At 45.7% G+C, this 20687-nt stretch overlaps 1 protein-coding gene across 1 annotated transcript in view; it reads left to right on the plus strand.

Moving 5' to 3' along the window:
- Nucleotides 1-20687, plus strand: part of PYY (peptide YY) — a 69839-nt gene that overhangs the window by 16680 nt on the left and 32472 nt on the right. Inside the window, exon 2 of the mRNA XM_086920473.1 lies at nucleotides 16862-17049. Coding sequence (XP_086776599.1) covers nucleotides 16862-17049 — 188 coding nt within the window. The remainder of the gene's footprint in view (nucleotides 1-16861; nucleotides 17050-20687) is intronic.

The raw sequence follows: 20687 nt of genomic DNA on the forward strand, positions 1-20687 counted from the left end.
TTTACTGAGTAGAAAAGGTGAGATATTGCAAATTTCCTGCATTCGAGAATAACAAGATGAAGAAAGCCTATTGACATGACTGCGGAGCGAAAGATGGCTGCCCATATGCACTCTCATATTGTGGACCGAACTGGCGACCGCAGGGACTGAAAAGCCCTTGAGAGGCCAGAAACCCTCCGGTGACGCATGTATAGATGTCACTATAGAGCAGCACAGGACCTCCGTTTTATCACTGTTGAATTTCAAGAAATTTGCAGTAAGCCATGTAAAAAAATCACACAGACGTCAAAGACACTCACAAAATAACCAAATTATAAAGCTGGCTGTACGCCTGAATAAGTGGATGTGTAAATAGCAACATTTGTGTACGCAACTTCACTCCTCTGTTCGAAAAACGTGACTTTGCGAATGAATCTACTCTCAATTACAATTATGCAAATATGGACTAAAACTAAGGGTGAGTTTACCTTGTTTGGATCGGTTCCATCTAGAGGGCCTAGCAAAAGGGCATGAACACCCGAAAACTCACACGTTTATAGGTACCTACAAACTATTACTGGATATTGCCCACCATGAAAAGGTGTTTCAAATGTATGCTTCCACGAGACAGGAGTTGAACCTTTTTCCTGATGGATGCTTCTATCTGCAGATGTATCACCTTTTGAATTGCCCCAGATTGAATCCGGAACGTTTCACAACAATTGCTCGTGTGCACCGACAGGTGACACCATCGGGCTCTGCGGCTACCACACAACTTCTCTTGAAGTGATGACATGGAGCAGTATATAGGAGCTACCCCGCATTCATCAGCGTGGATTCTAAGCTCCACTCCCAACATTTTTCGGTGTTTAACTGATTTCAAAAATGTTTTTCTCGGTATAATAGGGACAATGTTTGCACCTCCCACCCTCCTTCAATGACCACAGGCTTAAAGTGATTCTGTGATTGCATAAAGCAGACGTTGGCCCTGGATCTGTACAATATCTGAAGGTTCCTAGGATCTGTGAATCTGTGGTGCTTAGGATCTGTGGATCTGATCTGTGGTGTTTAGGATCTGTGGATCTGTGGTGACTAGGATCTGTGGTGTCTAGGATCTGTGGATCTGTGGTGACTAGGATATGTGGTGTCTAGGATCTGTGGATCTGATCTGTGGATCTGATCTGTGGTGTCTAGGATCTGTGGATCTGAGGTGCCTGGAATCTGTGGTGCCTAGGATCTGTGGATCTGTGGTTTCTAGGATCCGTGGTGCCTAGGATCTGTGGATCTGTGGTGCCTAAGATCTGTCGATCTGAGGTGCCTAGGATCTGTGGGTCTGTGGTTTCTAGGATCTGTGGTGCCTAGGGTCTGTGGTGCCTAGGACCTGTGGATCTGTGGTGTCTAGGATCTGTGGATGTGTGGTTTCTAGGATCTGTGGATCTGTGGTGTCTAGGATCTGTGGATCTGAGGTGCCTAGGATCTGTGGATCTGTGGTTTCTAGGATCTGTGGTGCCTAGGATCTGTGGTGCCTAGGACCTGTGGATCTGTGGTGTCTAGGATATGTGGATCTGTGGTTTCTAGGATCTGTGGATCTGTGGTTTCTAGGATCTGTGGATCTGTGGTGTCTAGGATCTGAGGTGCCGAGGATCTGTGGTGCCTAGGATCTGTGGATCGGTGGTGCCTAGGATCTGTGGTGCCTAGGATCTGTGGATCTGTGGTGTCTAGGATCTGTGGATCGGTGGTGCCTAGGATCTGTGGTGCCTAGGATCTGTGGATCTGTGGTGTCTAGGATCTGTGGATCTGTGGTGTCTAGGATCTGTGATCTGCGGTGCCTAGGATCTGTGGATCTATAGTGCCTAGGGTCTAGGCACAGCTCAAAGTCTTCTGACAAAGCCTCCCTGATGCACTGGAAGGCTATCAGAGAGCGTGAGGCTAAACTGTACATTGCTGAACTCAAGAAAAAAAGCAGGTTGTGCTCCAAACAGGTCTAGGTATCTGACATATGCACTGTGTATAGTCCAGAGCTTGGGCATTCATTCCTTGAGGTATCTAGGAAGGGGGTTGTCACAAAGGAGGTTGTGTATCCGGTCGGACAGCCAAGGGATTTGCCAGACTGGAAACAACCATTCCATTTCAAGTTTGGAACTGTTGCTAGGGCTGAGAGCATCAACAGTCCTAAAGCGTATATAGTGACACCTACAGACTCTTAGGGCAGTATCATATTTTGGGGCCCCTTGTTCGGAGCATTTCTGAAATTCATTACCAATGTTGTATTAATTGAAGCCTGCGCAATGCCAAAAATCGTAAACTTTCCATCAAACTTTTAGAAATGGAATCACATTAAAATATTTGTCTGGGGCCCAAAACTCCTTGAGAAGCCCCTGGAAAGGGGAAACGGTTAAGGCAGAGAAATTGACAGAGGTCAGACAGAGCCCAAAGGTCACTTTTCAATGGGCCATTTTAAAGGGGGCCCTTGGGCAAGTGCCCACTTTGCCCATATTTTAAAACATGTCTGCCTCTGAGCTGAGTGGGGATACATATCAGGCCTCTGAATGGACAACAGGTGTTTGTATGTGAGAATATCATCTACAGAAATATTGTATATAAACATTGTTTCCTAAATATAATTTACACAATTCTGTGCAATTAGATGTATAATTTCTAATATTTAGCTCCAGTGGAGAGATATTTTTGTAGATGGTATTTAAAACCGGATATGTACGTTAGACAGTATTCTCCCAGTGATTTTCTGGCACCATACCCAGCAAGCACACCACAGAATACCCTGGCTTCAAGGGCACATAATAGAGCTCTTGAACAGGACTGAAGCGCCTGGAAATTTTAATATATGAGTAAGAGCATAAAAGAGCCCATGTGGTGAAGGAGGTATGACTCATTTAAGCTATGAAAATAGAGAACTTATTTCTCCACATTGAAGCCTCAATTCACTACATTAGCCAGACCCTCCAGGATATCGCGATTTCGCGATTTGCCGCGAAATCGGCACTTTTTTAAAAATGCAGCGATTTTTACAAAAATGCCTGCGAAATCAGCATTTTTGTAGAAATCGCGGCATTTTTCGCTATATCCTGGGGGTTCTGCTTTATCCAAAGACATGCACCGGTTGCCCCACACCTGTAGATGATCTACAGACACTGGGGTCAGAGGGTTAAAGCAGCTCGGCTGCAGCTGGCAGTGTGAAGGTCTAGGCTCTTTGTCATTCAGAGCTGCCCGGGACTGCGCTCGTTCGCACCTCTTCCTGGCCCACAAGAATGACAATGAGAGCCCTCACCTTGCACATCAACAGGAGGGGAGGGGGGATGGGTTGTTGTCACAGAGGATGGAGCAGGAATCGGACAGAGCAGTTCTCCTTCGAGTGTAATGTGAAAGGGTTTGCAGTGACAGGAATAGGAACTTCGAGTCTTAGGCCTGTGAGAAGGCTCATTTACTGACCTGGCAAATTTAAACACAGTCAGCAAGTCAATTTGGGAAAGAAACGGAGAACAATTTAAATTGAAAACAAAAGACACGCTACCTTAAATCTGTTAATATATTTTTTTTTAACTCGAATCTTGCATTGCTGAGAGATTATCTGCAGCATGCACACCCGGAACTGTCTATGTGCTTGCACTTCTACTCTAATGTGAATTGTTTTAGCAAAATGTCTGACCTTGCTTTAAAGATGTTGCACTAAGTGCTCCATCCATGTACGATTTTTAGCATTGGATCGTAGCAAGCTTCTCCTTAAAGCTGAAGTTTAGTGCAAAAACGCTGGGCTCTCTATGAGCATACTATGAAATCATGGTTTTATTCTATAGATTAAAGAATTAGCAGAGTATCAATTTTCCGATTTAAAAAAAGGACTACAGGCCATAGAAGGCAAACAAGCAATGGCACCTTTCTGTACTCCAGGATATGGGTTGAATGGATGAATGAAAGATTGAATAAATGGATAATGAGAGAGGATGGATGGATTGATGAGAGGGGAAGGATGGAGAGAAAATTTAAATAGCTGGATGTATGGGTGGAAGGGTAGCTGGATGATGGATGAGGGGAAAGATGGATGAGGGGAAGGATGGATGATGGATGAAAGGAAGGATGGATGAGGGGAAGGATGGATGGATGAAGGGAAGGATGGATGAGAGGAAGGATGGATGGATGAGGGGATGGATAGAGGGGAAGGATGGATGGATGGATGGGTGGTTGAAAGGATGGATGGATGATGAGGGGAAGGATGGATGATGAGGGGAAGGATGGATGGATGGATGATGAGGGGATGGATGGATGGATGTTTGATGAGGGGGTGGGTGAAAGGATGGATGATGAGGGGAAGGGTGGATGGATGGATGGATGATGAGGGAATGGATGGATGATGAGGGGGTGGGTGAAAGGATGGATGGATGATGAGGGGAAGGATGGATGGATGATATGGGGAAGGATGGATGGATGAAGAGTGGGTGGGTAGATGGATGGAACGGGCATCCGGTGGGATATCAGGTTGTGTTCAAAATACACTGTACTATTTAACGTGCTTACTAATAAAAGGGGCGATAGGTATAGCCATCATTAGTGCAGCAGGTACAGTGGCACCAAGCGCAAAAAAGCAGCGCAAGGGGCTTGTAAATCTGCCCCAAAGTGTCTACATTGTAAAGAAACCAAATATACATAGCTTCACGTTGTTAAATAACTAAAAAAACTAAGATATCTGTGTTTGTTGTAGGAAAAATGGCCACATAAAATGCCGCAAAATTGCCGCTAAATTTCCATATTTGTGCCGCTAAATTTCCATTTTTGTGCCGCTAAATTTGCTATTCCATGCCGCTATATCCTGGGGGGTCTGATTAGCAACAACTTACAAAGCCTTATCAATTTAGCCAAGGTGGCGTATTCCTCTAACGGTATCAGTAAAGCCGCAAATTATTTAGCAGAGCTGTATGAGCTCACTGATGAACTGCAAACTTGCAGGCTGTTCAGGCATCATTTAATGCCTCAGTCCAACCTCGCGAGGACATGCCATCATTCTTTGAGGAAAAGATCATAATGATTTGCCAGTAGGACATCCCCACGCCCACCAACATGATCAACATAATTGTGGAGCTCTAGCTGTCTTTGCCATGGCATAGCTTCTTGACATCATTATGGTAAGCTACAGGGCCGGACTGCCGTAGTGGGCACCAGGCGTTACCCCGCTGGGCCGCCTGGGTGAAGGCCGGTTTTAGACCCATGGGGGGCGTTTTTACAGCAGCCCCCAGCAACAAAAGCGGCACAAAGCTTTCCGTCACCACCACCCCCCCACCCAGGGCCCTACCCTCACCTCTAGGCCGAGCTCTTAGCCAGTGTCGGTTTTGGTTCCCAGTCAGGCCATGGCAACATAGAGCTCAGGGTCTCTGGTTGTCGTCTGTTCACAATAGTTCATCAGACCCCGGTACCACGTGTAAGACACATACTTCTGATACTGGATGGGGATCGAATTCTAAATTATAGAAACTTGTTATTGTGAACCGTTTGAAAGACAAAATAGGGTAAATGCAAATGGTCTTGAGAAATTCCACTTCATTTACCGACTTCTCTGCTAAGGAAAACTTCTGGAATGGTTGACTTCCACAGAGAGTTAGAGTTTTGCTGAGAGGAATGGACTGTTAACTCTTCCAAGCCAGGTTTGTCTGGGCTGCTACACCGAATAAGTTGTGCTGATGGTGTTAGATGATCTGAGGCGTGTGGTGGATGGTGCTGGTAACAGATTTGGTGTTATTCCATTTCTTGACCACCGTCAGGACACTGACCCATTCCATCCTTATAGCCAGACTCACAGACTGAAGGGTTTGCTTTTCCTATGTTGGACTGGCTGAATTCCTCCTTTGAAGTCAAAAGAGGTCAGTTTTCATGTCCCGCGGAGTGCTTCATTTACAAGAATGAGTTTCACATATATGCTGATGACATGTTCGTCCCATCACAGGTCTCACAGTCATACCATGGAAGGACCCACAACACCCTTCTAGACTGACTGTTTCCCTTTCATTTGCTGGGGATGTCCACTATATTTTTGAAACTCAGTCTTTCCAAAATTGAGCTCCATATCATTGAGAGACTCTTTTTCAACTTGAACCCACTAAGGAGGCAGCATTAATGGGTCCCTTGCCTTTCCTCTACCAGAACGAGTGCAATATTGGCATCCTCATCTAATGCAGGCCTGTCGGAAGCCCAAGCTGCGAAGGCGTCTAGCAATTGGTTTTGTTTTTACAAATAAAATCTCCCAAAAGAGTGCTTCCCTTTACTGAGACACACAATCAAGCACTTGTTGTGATCGGCCTAGTCCAGAGTCTACTCTTTCTACTTGGCGGCCCCTGATCAACTACAGGCGGTGCATTCGCCTGGCTGTTCACAGGCTTTCAAGATGTGACCATGTGATTCCATCCTCCCAGTAAAACAGAGTGCTTCTTAAAGCTCTGATGAATACACAAATGATAAGATCCGTCTGCCATGAATTATAAAGCAAAAACAAATGATGGACAGAAAGCTGATCAATGCAAATATTCTCTCACAGTCGCAAAGATCTGGGTTTAATCCATAGTTCTTTTGCTCACCACGCCACCCCAGTTTCGACCAAGCCATTCGCAAACCAGTTTTAAACCTGTTCCTCATGGAACAGTCCAGCCCCAACTACCAAATCAGGTCCTCCCTGGAGAAGAAACAAGCATTATGGGAAAGCTTTCGGGGCATAACCCCTCATCAGCCAGGCTAGCTTGAATCCCGTGGCTCAGTGAGCACGGGACCCACGTCTGGGCATACCCTACCCACTTAGGGCAACAAAAGTTAAAAAAAACAAATGATAGACGAAATGCTGAACAATGCAAACATTCACCCCTAATCACAAAGATCTGAGTTTAATCCATTGTTCCAGTCGTGCATGCCTGGATGCTCTACGTGCCTGTCTCAATGTCCTCAAAAGCAGCAGTTCCCTTCGGAGGAGGAGCTTCTTTGATTGCTGCAACCAGGACGTGTACTTATACCTCTATCACTCTAACAGAAGTGTATATCTTAGGGTTTCAGAGTACATGAGAACCTTGACATACAGTCAACAGACAGTCATTCTGGCTCTTTCACTAAGACTGTGTGTTCGGATTTGTTTTGCTTCATTCAGTATTGCAGTAATTGCTGTGCTACACTTTATCGCTAAGAAGCATTGCAAACTTGCTTTTTCAAAAATAGATCAACAAAACATAACAGGCATGAGTACCCAAGAGAGCCCATGTAAAAGGTGAAACATGCGTGAGCGCCCAACAGGAGCAACGCAAAGGATATGAGCAGCCAATGGGGCACGGATCGGACCCCCATGACAGCAAACCACAGCTCATGGAAAGAATGGAACAGAGCTGAGCCCCCTATGGAGCCCATGGAAAAAAATGATCAGCAAGAACTCAGTGAAGTCCATGAAAAGGAATTGATGTGGATATTTCTGTAATGGAGCCCAAAAAAAGACAGGGCGTAGTAGAGCACCTACTGCAGCTCATCGAATAGATGGGATGCAAGTGAGTACCTTGCACATTACAATGCACAGTTGAGGGATGGGGAAGAGGGGATGTGGATGAGAACTTACTGGAAATGTTACAATACACTGGCCACGGGTGAGCACACAGGGAGTCAGTGAAAAAATGGGTCATCAGTGAGATGGGCGGGCCAATAGGATTCATGGAATGGCTGGGTTACGGTGAGCACTCAACAAAGATAATCAATGGATGAATGTGTTTGAGCACCAAATAGAGTCAGCTGAATGGATAGGATGTGGGTACGTACCTAAGAGAGTTATCTGAAAGGATAGGATATGGATGAATAGCTGATGGAATCATCTGATTAGATGGGATGTGGGTGAGCACCCGACTGAGTCTCTTGAATGGATGGGGTGTGGGTGAGCACCCAATGGAGTTATCTGAATGGATGGGATGTGGGTGAGCACCCAATGGAGTTATCTGAATGGATGGGATGTGGGTGAGCACCCAATGAAGTCATCTGAATGTATAGGATGGGGATGAGCCCCCAATTGATTCATCTGAACGGATGGGATCTGGGTGAGCACCCAATGGAGTTATCTGAATGGATGGGGTGGGTGAGCACCAAGGGAGTTATCTGAATGGATGGGGTGGGTGAGCACCCAATGGAGGTATCTGAATGGATGGGGTGGGTGAGCACCCAATGGAGGTATCTGAATGGAAGGGATGTGGGTGAGCACCCAATGGAGTCATTTGAACGGATGGGATGTGGGTGAGCACCCAATTGAGTCATTGAATGGATGGGGTGTGGGTAAGCACCCAAATGGAGTCATCTGAACGAATGGGATGTGCGTAAGAACCTATTGGAATTATCTGAATGGATGGGATGTGGGTGAGCACCCAATGAAGTCATCTGAATGTATAGGATGGGGATGAGGCCCCAATTGATTCATCTGAACGGATGGGATCTGGGTGAGCACCCAATGGAGTCATTTGAACGGATGGGATGTGGGTGAGCACCCAATGGAGTCATTGAATGGATGGGGTGTGTGTAAGCACCCAAATTGAGTCATCTGAACGAATGGGATGTAGGTGAGAACCTAATAGAGTTATCTGAATGGATGGGATGTGGGTGAGAACCCAATGGAATCATTTGAACGGCGGGGGTGTGGGTGAGCACCCAATGGAGCCGTCTGAAAGAATGAGATGTGGGTGAGCACCCAAATGGAGTTATCTGAATGGATGGGATGTGGGTGAGCACCTAGTGGAGTCAGTGGAATGTGTGAGAAAGCACTCGGTGAAGTAATACGAATGTACTGGATGTGGATCAGCCCTTACTGAATGGATGGGATGTGGGTGAGCATGCAACTGAGTTAGTGGAAGGGATGGGATAAAAGTGAGCACCAACTGGAGTAAATGTAATTGATGGGAAATGTTGGAGCACCCATTGGAGTCAGTAGAATGGATGTGATACGGGTGAGCACCCAATGCCACCAGTGGAAAAGATAGAATGAGCAACCAATGGCGTCAGGGGGTTCTGGGTAAGCCCTTAATCGAGTCATTTCAATGGAAGCGATGCAAGTAGATGAGATGGGGTTGATCACCAAATGAATTTGATGCAATGAACAAAATGGTATGTTGATAATCTCAGCAAATGTCTCACTATTACCCGATGGTGGATTTCCAGCATTATTTTTAATTGAATCCTTATAAAGACAGGTTTTAATTATGCCTGGCTTCCCAGGAACAAAGCACTGGAATCACTTTTGTCAGCCAGTAGTAATTGGGTCGTTCCGAAAAAAGTAAATATCATAAAAAACAGAGAGATTTTTTACATGTTCCTTTCTGTTGAATACAAAATCAACAAGGTAGCTGTTTTGTCTGTCTAAGATGCCTAAAAAAAATCTGCCTTTTCTGGACCGCCATCTTTACATCTTGATGGCCAGCAGATTCATTCTTTTGAGACTTGACTGTGGCGATTCTGTCTCCCTGGCCTCACCAGTAAAACATATTCATCGCTTAAACTGTGAGTTCTGAACACTGTTGCCTGTATATTCTGAGGCCGTGAACACGTCACTTTACTGGTTGCCTATACACGACAGAGTCATTTGTAAGTCTATGAAAAGATTACAGAGACCCATCCGTTAGGCACCCACCGAATTCTCCCGCTGCGTTCCCTGTCTGGTATTGCATTCTGCTGACCTTACCCTCTTTCTGTCACCAACACAAGGACCGGGCTCCCCGGCGACAGAGTTTTTTCTATCGCTGCCCCTAAGATTTGGAACTCTGTTTCCCGCTCCCTTCAGCCCTAAAGCTCTTTACCTGTTTCTAGGAAATCACTGAACACTTGCCTTTTTAAGCGGTAGTTTTATTTTGTGTCTGCCTTCAGAATAGTATTTAGGTTGTGTAACTCATAGAGCACCAAGACGCTTATTACATAACATAACATAACATAACACATAACGTAACTTAACCTATATGACAATGAAGAGCATTTCAAAACTGCAAGATGTGAATGAGCTGGGAGAGGCACTCAGGCCGATTTCACAAGCAGACTCAACTAAAGAGAGGACAACTACATATTGAGACGGAGCCTTTCAGGCACAAGTGTCTCCAGCTGTCCCTGCAGCTGGCCTGCACGTGGGTCACATACATACAGCCCTGGTGTTCTGCGGTGTCACGCGGATTTCCCTGAGGACATCACATTGTCCAGATGCCTCACAGGCATCGATCTCTGGATCAGCACCAATTGCATTAAGTTGAATGGCGTAGGTCGGAGGTCCTCAATTCTGCAGCAGCATTCGATAATCAATGGCCATTGGTATTAGGAGGTCATCCACCTCTCATCCTCTATTCAGGAGCATGTGCATTATTTGCACTCGTATGGACCTTGGACCTTCTAAAGTTGAGTAGTCACTCCCTTCTCCGCTCAGACCATCTCTGGTTCAATATCTCTGTTTCACAGACCTGAGAGCTGTGATCACTGCTATTCTTCTCACTATACTTGACCTGCACTGGATTATGCTGGAAGCTCCCAGTTGCTATAACTGCAAGACTGCTAAGGTTAGGCGGTAGTCAAGCTGCTATCTAGCCTTCCTTTCTTCCATTGGTCTCCGTCTGTTACTTCAAGCTTGCGCTCTCGCTCGCTCACTCTTAAAGCTGAGCGTTCTAGGCCTGGGTGGATTCACTTAGGAGCGATCTTGAACATATGGGAAGTTAGTGTACAGAGCTTAGAACAGGGCTTTCAGAGACATACCAAGGGGCACCAGTGTCAGCGTTCTGCACCACCTGAACATCAGTCCATAGGCACTTGGGGAGCCTAAAATGCCACCAACTGCTGTAGTCAGAGGCGCAACTAGTGTCAAATTTCGGGAGGGGCTAAGAAAAAATAGGCAGTAGGAGAGTGAAGATGCAGGGGCTCTAAGAAGGGGTGAAAAACAATAAAGCCTCATTAACAAGCAAATGGTCTTTTAAAGACCTTTGAAGTACTCGGTGCAGATGTGTGTGTGCCCAGGAAGCTGTCTCAGCCCGGGCTGACCCACACAAAGAGGGGGGGGCGTCTGAAGCCCTTTGAGCCCAACAGGCGTTGCGCGCCTGACTGTAGTCCAACCTTGAACTCACCTGTGTGGTGGCAGCCAGGACGCGGCCTGAAGGAATCCGGCAGGATATGTGTTGTAAAAGAGACAACAGAAATTTGAAGTTTGTGGCAAAGGTCTCGGTCAAGCCTAAATCCCACGTTCATCATAACCTTGATGGGCTGGGCATCTTCCTAGCTTCTGGGACGAAAGGAATAGTTCCTAAAGTTTCAGTCTGCCCCCTGACCCCTCTGAATCAACATTTTTATCATGTCAGAGTTGAACTTGGGCTAACGGTAGCCTGTCGAACCCCGGGCATCCAACATGCTGCCGTGACGTGCCTGTAGTTGTCCACAGCGAGAAGAGGACATGGGGATCATCAGCATACAATTAAAGTAACTTCAGCAGGATCTGGTCTTTGGATTGGATAAACTCAAGACCTTGTGGGAGACAAGAGGAGAGTTTGTTTTGAGTGAAAAGGGGACATGAACAGTGATCTCTTCCTGTCAGCAACGGTCTGTACCACTACACGACTGGTCCTTCTAGTTTACTACAGACGATGGGAAAGGATGGAATAGTCAAGGGTATGAAATGCTGCCAAGAGATCTAACAGGTTATAGGTACTGACACCTCAAACACACCTGCCCAACTTCAGGTCGTTATGTAATGTTAACATGAGTGAGCCAGTGTCTCAAATGGATTGAAAGGTATTCAGTCTTGCATTGGATGCAATGCGGTCTTGCAGCTGGACTGTGACCAATGACTGCAGATCTTTGGAGGCAACAGGAAACAAGCTCATGTGTGGCATTTCCCTTGCTCCTATAGGTCTACGGTTTATGTTTTAAGAGAAAGGTCAGTGTAGCACGTCATAAAATATTGGGTTCCATGCCAGTGGATAGACAGTAGTTAAGAATAGACAGAGGAAGAGATGCAATCTGAAGCAATAATATCTAGAAGACACAACTTGGACAGGACGAAATAGGTGAATCAGATTTCAAAGACCATAAGGAGGTAAATTCAATTGTTCAATCTGTACCGTACAGACCTTAGCCTGTAAAGGTATTAGAAAGGATAGCTTCATATGGCGGCATGGAACTTTAGATGAAGTATAGATATATTCTGACCTTGGATGCAAGGAAATCTGAGCGCATTACAAAGAACTCGAAATGGTATAACTTATCTTGAACAAGCTGCCGGAACATATACCCCCTTAATATTTTAAATCTATATTATTTGTATTACGACTTAAATTACGATTCCAGATGTACCACAATGTATTTAGTTCCCATTTGGAGTTCTCCATTGCTTCCTTGAAGGTGTTGTGTCTTTGGATCATGCGGAGATTGTTTTGTGTGTTCAGCTGGCCTCGTGTGTGCCATAACAGAAAGCTGAGACAGAAGAGCAACACCCTGAAAATTGTATTTGCCCACAACCATGTCTAGGCTCAAAGAGGTCAGTGATCAAGATCAGCAGTCAGCTGATGCACCAACGGGTCTTACTTCACAAGTCCTAAGGGCACTGACTAGCTGGAAAGTGTGTTCTAAATCTGGGAGATGATAGCTCATTCTAAAAATCGTAGTATAATAAAACAACAGGACGCAAGCTGTTTTCTATAATTACGCCTCGCCCTGACCTAATCTCGTACCCCAGTGATTGGGCCTGCTCCATTGTTTGTGCTCCTCCTTGGCTGGACTTCGGCCGCCATTCCTAACGCATTCGTACATTTCCAAGCACTATTGTTACAACTTGTGACCATTGTACTGATGGCCACCCACGCATTAAGCCACTCTCTCCTTGGATTAACGGGTCTACTCCTGTTGATAGCAGCCAACTTCCAACAAGGCATGCTGGCCATCAGTAGCTGGATGGCCAGCACCTACCTTAGACTCAACTCCGATAAGACGGAGGTTTTGATCTTTGGCAAACTCTCTCGTATCTGGTCAAGTTCCTGGTGGCCCTCAGATCTCGGTCCTCCACCTAATCCTTTCCCCAAGGTCAAAAACTTGGGAGTTATTTTTGATGATAAATTGACCTTCGCACCCCATGGGAACGCAATCTTCTCTGACTCTTTCTACAAACTTAAAACCATTAAAAAGATCCTTCCGTACCTCCCTCCTAATTCAGGAATGACGTTGGTTACTGCCTTTGTGATGTCTGCTCTGGACTACTGTAGCGGACTCTTTGTCAACGCTCAACAAAGAGTCATTCAAAAACTTCAATCAGTGCAGAATGCCACAGCCAGAATGCTCTCAGGCACCTCAAAATTCAAACCCATTGCACATGTAATTAAAAGTTACCACTGGCTTGCGGTGAGGAACCGAATAAAGTTTAAGGCACTGTGCATTGCCTACAAATCTTCTCGAAACTTAGGTCCACGTTTTCTCTTAACCTCCTTAGTCATTCACACCCCCAACAGGCCACTTAGCTCTTCCAATGCCTACCTGCTATCAGTGCCAAGGACTAAAACCGCCTCCTGGGGCGATCGACGCTTTGTTGTCTCAACACAAAACTATGGAATTCCCTCCCTTTGGAGATCAGATCTTGCCAAACTTTGCTGGCTTTCAGAAGAAAAATAAAGACCTGGCTCTTTAATCAATAACTTCCCTTTTCTCTGTCACGTCCGCAGCGCCGAGACGCCCCCGGGCATTTGCGAGCTTTACAAGTTCCTAAAATAAATAAATAAATAAACTAACTCCTCCCATTCTAAAAATCAGGCTCCCTGTCTCTATACGCTCGGGTGGGAAAACACACAAAGGGAAAAGAAGTATGAAAAGTAAGATGGAAAAAATATCACAAAGGGAGAAATCCCCGGCGTGGGTTTCTGAGCACAGCTTTGTGCACCGGCGCTTACTCCAATGCAAATTAAGCACTGGCTGAATGTCTGTGTTTTTATATATGGTGACATACCTACCTGGCTGCCTTAAGAAAGCTGAGGTTTTATGCCACCATCAGATTTAATGACGCATGGTCCTGGTACCTACAAGGTCCTACATTCCTACACCTGATTCTAATATGTTTCCTGAAAAAACATGGTGTTTCCGTATTTAAACAATGGCACATTGTTCACTGCCATTAGTTACGTATCCTGAGGAGGAGGAATATTAGTGGTTAGCAAAAGTGACTTGGTTTGTCTTTATAACATTGCTACTTAATATTAACTAACCGTAACACATTTTTAAAGACAATGTATTCTACACTTTTATATGTAGCCTCGTTTGTTGCCATCCATAAGTGTATAACATGGTGGAGATAGATAACAGGCTCAGTGGTTAAATTACTTCTGCTAATGTTTACACCCGATTCCCAGTTTCAGGTCCAATACTATTCCTCAACGGGTACTACAACCACCCTTGGTTCCAGAGATTTAAAAACAGACACCGCTACAAGGACAGGAAGCTCCAAACGCTAAAATGGCTATTGTAAAAATTGATCAGCACATGGTGAACATGCCATCACCCTGTTATTTGGTTCATTGTTTTCACCCCTAACTAGGGCCCTCTGCAGGCCGAAACATGTTAACCATCCCACCTTACTTAACACAGTGGGAACGTCGAAACAAAGACAAAGAAATAATACTAAAAAAAAGAACAAAAACTAAATATGGGTGCCTTAGTGTACATTAAAACCACCTAAACAACTGAGATTTGTAAGCACTATGTAAGTACAATTTACAATTACTATCGATCAATAAATTATCCATTTTATAGAGCAAGTGATTCTCAGGAAAAAACTTGTCCGTACACTCAGGTAAAGGCAGAGCAGCAGAAGAGGCCAGAAGACAGAAGACAGAAATGGAGTCAAAGAAATAGATCGGTGTGCGTCACAATGATGGACTCCGTGGTGGGCGTCTTCAGATGAGGGACGATTAAGAATTTTTCGAAGACAATAGAACCTTCTCAGAACAGAAGGATAGATGGGAAAGCTCGGGCCAGGTAGATAGAAGTTGGAGAAAAATTAACAACATCTAAAGGATAAGGGGGCATATTACCAAGCAATAGCGATAATTATCGCTATTGCTTGGTTAGCGATAAAAAATTATCGCTGCGGCAATTTTAATCGCAGATAAACCTTGGTATTACCAAGGTTTATCGCAAATGCGATATTCATGCAATAATGCAATAATGCATGAATATCGCTGAAAAATCAGCGATATTCAGGCATTACCGAGCTAATGCTTTTAGCCATGTTATCCACCTCCCATTGGATAACATGGCTAAGAACTGCTCCTGAGCAGGTGTTAGCTTTTGGAGATATTCGCGCTTAGCACGTATATCTCCAAAAGTTGGTAATAGGAGATAGCGATGTTAGCGACTGTTTCCAGTCGCTGACATCTTGGCACGCCCACTTTGCATGTCATTAGTGATACATTTTTCTGACATGCAAAGCGGGCCCAAGATGGTTGCTATCTCCTACTAGCTGTCGCTAACTGGTGTTAGCGACAGCTAGGTAATAGGGAGATAATTTTATCTCCGCTTTCTTGGCTTTTAAAGCCAAAAAAGCGGAGATAAATCCCTTGATAATATGCCCCAAGGATCGAACCGAAAACTTGAGGACATAGACCCATCTTTAGAGATAATAACCCGTAGTTCAGACACCAGGAAAATATCAGAGGCTGCAGGAGGATTCCACTGCAGGCACATCAGACCTGGGAAAACCATGGAGGACGAATCCAGAATTAGCAGAAAAGGTGCACGGGTTGGCAAGAAATGTCACTATGTATATATCAAGAATTCAGTGGACCATTTTATTCAATATATTCTCTACATCTTTCAAAAGGCTGGACAAGATAATATTTTGCAAAAGCATGTTTTGCACAATTAATATGAGATTGGTTTATGGCTGGTTTGGTGACATTGTTAGTGAATTAAGCTTTCATTTACATAATATCAATTATTTCGCTGTTATTGCTTGGAAGGCTGGTAAGTGAAAACATGGCATTAAACATGTAGCATCTCTAAATCACGTTGCATTACAAATTACATTTCTCCTCATGATGCAACGCGCATATGTTGCTATTTGTCATTTATTAGCGCACGGTGTCCATTTGCAGCGCATACCACGTCCCTTGGGATTACAGGGGTGCCCTATATTTTCTACTTGCACTGCACACTCTGGCGTGTTCTTCTACTGACGTAGGCTGATGGTCCCTGAGGCAGAATGGAAGATCTTTGGACAGCAAACATCTGCTTTGTGCAGTGCTGCTCAGGGGTTCTATCTTTAAAGGAATGCATGAGTCAAACTGGGGCTCTGAAACAGAGAGAAATGTTCTACTTTACCCACTATTTTAAAATCTCATCTCCGCTGCGAATATGTCAGCGAATAAAACTACACTCACCTCATTCTACTTCCATTTCCTGCAAGCCTTAGCATTCTTCTCTTTGGAGAGTCCACCTGAAATTTCTGGGGATTAGTTTAGCAACCCAATGCATTCTGGGAGTTGACGCCCTGGTGCACTTCAGGTGATCTGATAGAAAAAATGTACCTAGAAACAATAATTTGAAAAAGAAAAGTCCAGGACTGGAACGTCGCTTCCTTGATGGCCTGGAGACATTGGTCACCTTACCAAGCAAATGGACCTCAGGGGTCCAGCGCACCCAATCATGGCTGTAATTTACTCCCAAACTGGGGGCTGGGAGTCCATTTTGTTTGTATTACAGCCCACAGCATTGACTGCCTTAGCCCCACAGACTGTTTAGATGAGTTTGCCTGTAGGAGTTTTCTCACAATCCATAGAGACAGCCTGCCACTGCTGTGCACAAAGAAGGTGCTCCCATGCATGAATTTCATCTTAACAAATTCGCTTTGTTTGTCTTGCTTCCTCAGATGGTCTCCTACTTGAGAACGTGGCCAGCGGTTGTGGCTGTGGTGCTCTGCGTCTTGGCGTGCCTGGCCACGTTAGTAGACTCATACCCACCAAAGCCGGTGACTCCAGGAGATGATGCGTCACCAGAGGAAATGACCAAATACCTGACGGCCCTGAGGCATTATATTAACCTTGTGACAAGACAGAGGTAAGGAGAGAGACTGGGCTCTATCAATGAAATCATCCTTGAGGTGTGAGTGAAAGGCTTGCCAGTAAAAGTACATGTTCTGCATAGGAAGTGACATATCTGGTTTCCTGCCAAAACTGTCTTTAAAAAACAGAAGTGTACACTACCCAACGCTATAGTCCCCTGTGTTCTCCCCCCGTCCTAGACCAATTTATTGGCTGCCACAGTGTAGACACACAGCAAACTCGTGCAGGGGGTGAACTGTTGGTGCACTGAATGCAAGACTGCTTTCTCCCCTACCCACCACTACCATGCCACACTCCTTCACACTCTCAACCATGGCTGCTGCTCACCACACTACCACAGTGTTGCACCACACAACACTGAGGAAGTATTCACATGCACCTCCTGCAAGTTCTTATGCACTCTCGCACACCCTGCACCCACCACTCCAGAACTAACAGCATTCAGCCCCCCACTCACTCACTCAAACAATCAAACCATCCACTCACATGCAGACCAACCACCACCCACGCATCAAGCCACACTCACATGCGTACTCCTAAACACCTGTTTGCTCACCAAACACCCCACAGTGATAAGGGAGCTACTGCTTCCTCACAGAATCATGGCTAAACCCAACCTCTGCACTGGACATTGCTACAGCCACCCCCACTGGCTACATGATCACCAGGCAAGACCGCTAGCACAAGCCCGGAGGTGGAGTCACCATCAACTTCAAAGACACCATCAGCTGCACCACCTACATGGATACCTCCACCAGCATCGTGGAACACCACACATTCAAGATATGCATCACACCCAACTTCTTCCTAGGAAGAACCTTTGAATACAGACCACCAGGACCCTACACTAATTTCGCCAGCGATGTAATGAGTATTATATTACAACTGACACTCCCAAAGGAGCATCCTGGCGCTAAGTGGTAATGAATGGGAATGTGTACACTTTGCCAAACTTTATAAATCTTGGGAGAGCAATGTGTCGCACGCCCGCAGCATCCCCCTTCTCAAGTAACTGATCAGGCAGGGAGATCTAGAGTGTCACCAAACAAGATGGCTGCTCCGAGGAAAAACCCCAGGAAACCAGGAAAAGGATCAAAAGTGAGATATGAAAGTGAGCTAATAACATATTCCCCTAAAAGTATATTCTATTTATATTAGCAGCAGTCAGCCAAATTCACATTGCAAGCAAAAGCTTTTGTTTACTTTGTTCTGACAGCGAATGTACAATTTAAACAACAAAAAGAAAAAAGTTTTAAAACGTCTACCGTTCTTAGCGAAGAAAAAACGAATTCCAAATCAGGCAGCAGTGTGTAAGCTTTTCTTCCTCGCAGTACGGGGATAGCAAGCATGGCAGTAGAAAAGCAAAATTCCCTCTCTCACAAAAGGCAGCAAGTGCACTCTTCCATTCCCTGCAGAGCAGATCCAGCAGGCAGACTAGTGCAAGGTTTCATCGGTCAGAGAACATGTACAGTTAAGGCATGAGTGACATGAAGGTTACAAATAGATCTCTAGAGCTGGTGCTGAAGTTCCTAAGTAGAATATATATGTGCATGAGTGGGTGAATATGTGAATTGTGACATAACTTTCACTTAGGTGATGCTCCATGACAATATTCTGGAAGTGCTGCTGTTGTCACTCGGAGACCTGCTGTCTGTGTGGATTCTTTGGTTTTCTATGAACTGAGCAGTTGGTGTTACCTAATTGATCATTGTTTTTAGAGCAGCCCACCCACAGCCTGTATCTCTGCTCTGCTCCAGAGCAGCACATATGTGTCAACACTCTTGGAAAAAGTTCTTAATGCACCTGCATCAGGAGCTGTGCAATCCCTGCCTTGGTGCTGCACCTGTGCAAAATGTTGAGGGCCACCACTGATCGTCACTCAGTAGGGGGAGCAGCGAATTCCATTATGTACTGGCTGCTGTGAGTTCTAGGGACTGTGGCCAGGCTGTGCTGCAAGCAGAGTCTCCTCCCCTTTCAACTCCGAGATTACTTCCCTCTTTTGAAGGCCTTCTCAACCTCTCTGCCTCCATTTTATACTGTAAGGCCCACAGTCTCACCCCTGCTGCCTTCAGTGACAAGTAACACATTATCTGTCCCCCATCCTGTGCTGACAGTGATATACCGCCACTTTATCCAAACCTCATCCTACAATGAGTGCACCTCTGCCCTCAGTCTTCTAGCCTCTGTTGTGAGGGATCATCGCCTCTTTCTACACCCTGTGTGTGTGAGCCCTCACCAGCCTGTGCCCCAGAGATGACAGCGGTTCCACTTCTCGCCACATTTTATGAAGTGGAAGGCCCTCGGCCGCATCAGCACTCTGTATGTGGCAGTAAGCTGTAGGTCTCAACAGCCTGTGCTACCAGAGGTGACCCCCTGACCATCTCTCATTCTCGATTCAGAAAAGGGGGGTGGTGATGAACAGAGTGTCTGAATTAAGCAGACCACTCTTACCCAGTCCAAAGATCAGGGCTTGATCCATCACCGTTATTTATCTCACTGCACCATCCCAGCTCAGAACCTGGCTATATGCAAATCAGTCTGCCCTGGCCCAGTGCATCATGGGAACAGGGCAGACTAAACTACCAAGCCAATTCTTCACCAGAAAGGAGCCAAGCTACCGGGGACCGGTTTCTGGCATTTCAGCCGTCTTCGGCCCGGCTTGCTTGAATCCTGATGGTGCAGTGAGAAAGGGACTCATGTCTGAGTATACCCTGCCAGACCTATAGTGGCCAAAAACGATTCAGAAAAGGGGGTGGTGATGAACAGAGTGTCTGAATTAAGCAGACCACTCTTACCCAGTCCAAAGATCAGGGCTTGATCCATCACCGTTATTTATCTCACTGCACCATCCCAGCTCAGAACCTGGCTATATGCAAATCAGCCTGTCCCTGGCCCAGTGCATCATGGGAACAGGGCAGACTAAACTACCAAGCCAATTCTTCACCAGAAAGGAGACAAGCTACCGGGGACCGGTTTCTGGCATTTCAGCCGTCTTCGCCCCGGCTTGCTTGAATCCTGATGGTGCAGTGAGAAAGGGACTCATGTCTGAGTATACCCTGCCACACCTATAGTGGCCAAAAACGATTCAGAAAAGGGGGTGGTGATGAACAGAGTGTCTGAATTAAGCAGACCACTCTTACCCAGTCCAAAGATCAGGGCTTGATCCATCACCGTTATTTATCTCACTGCACCATCCCAGCTCAGAACCTGGCTATATGCAAATCAGTCTGTCCCTGGCCCAGTGCATCATGGGAACAGGGCAGACTAAACTACCAAGCCAATTCTTCACCAGAAAGGAGACAAGCTACCGGGGACCGGTTTCTGGCATTCCAGCCGTCTTCGGCCCGGCTTGCATCTCTCATTCTCAGCATCTCTCAACACTCATCACTCCAGCCCATGAAAGATGGGATGTCCACTCATTCTCAGCATCCCTCAGCACTCATCTCTACAGCCCCTGAAAGAAAGGATGTTTATTCATCCCTCATCCCTCCAGCCCACTCATTGTCAGCATCCCTCACCACTCATACCTCCAGCCCATGAAAGAAGTGATGCCCACCCATACTCAGCATCCCTCAATACTCATTCCTCCAGCATTAAAGAAGGTACCTCCACTCATTCTCAACATCTCTCAAC

The sequence above is a fragment of the Lissotriton vulgaris genome, chromosome 5 (assembly GCF_964263255.1).
Source record: "Lissotriton vulgaris chromosome 5, aLisVul1.2, whole genome shotgun sequence".
NCBI classification, from domain to species: Eukaryota; Metazoa; Chordata; class Amphibia; order Caudata; family Salamandridae; genus Lissotriton; species Lissotriton vulgaris.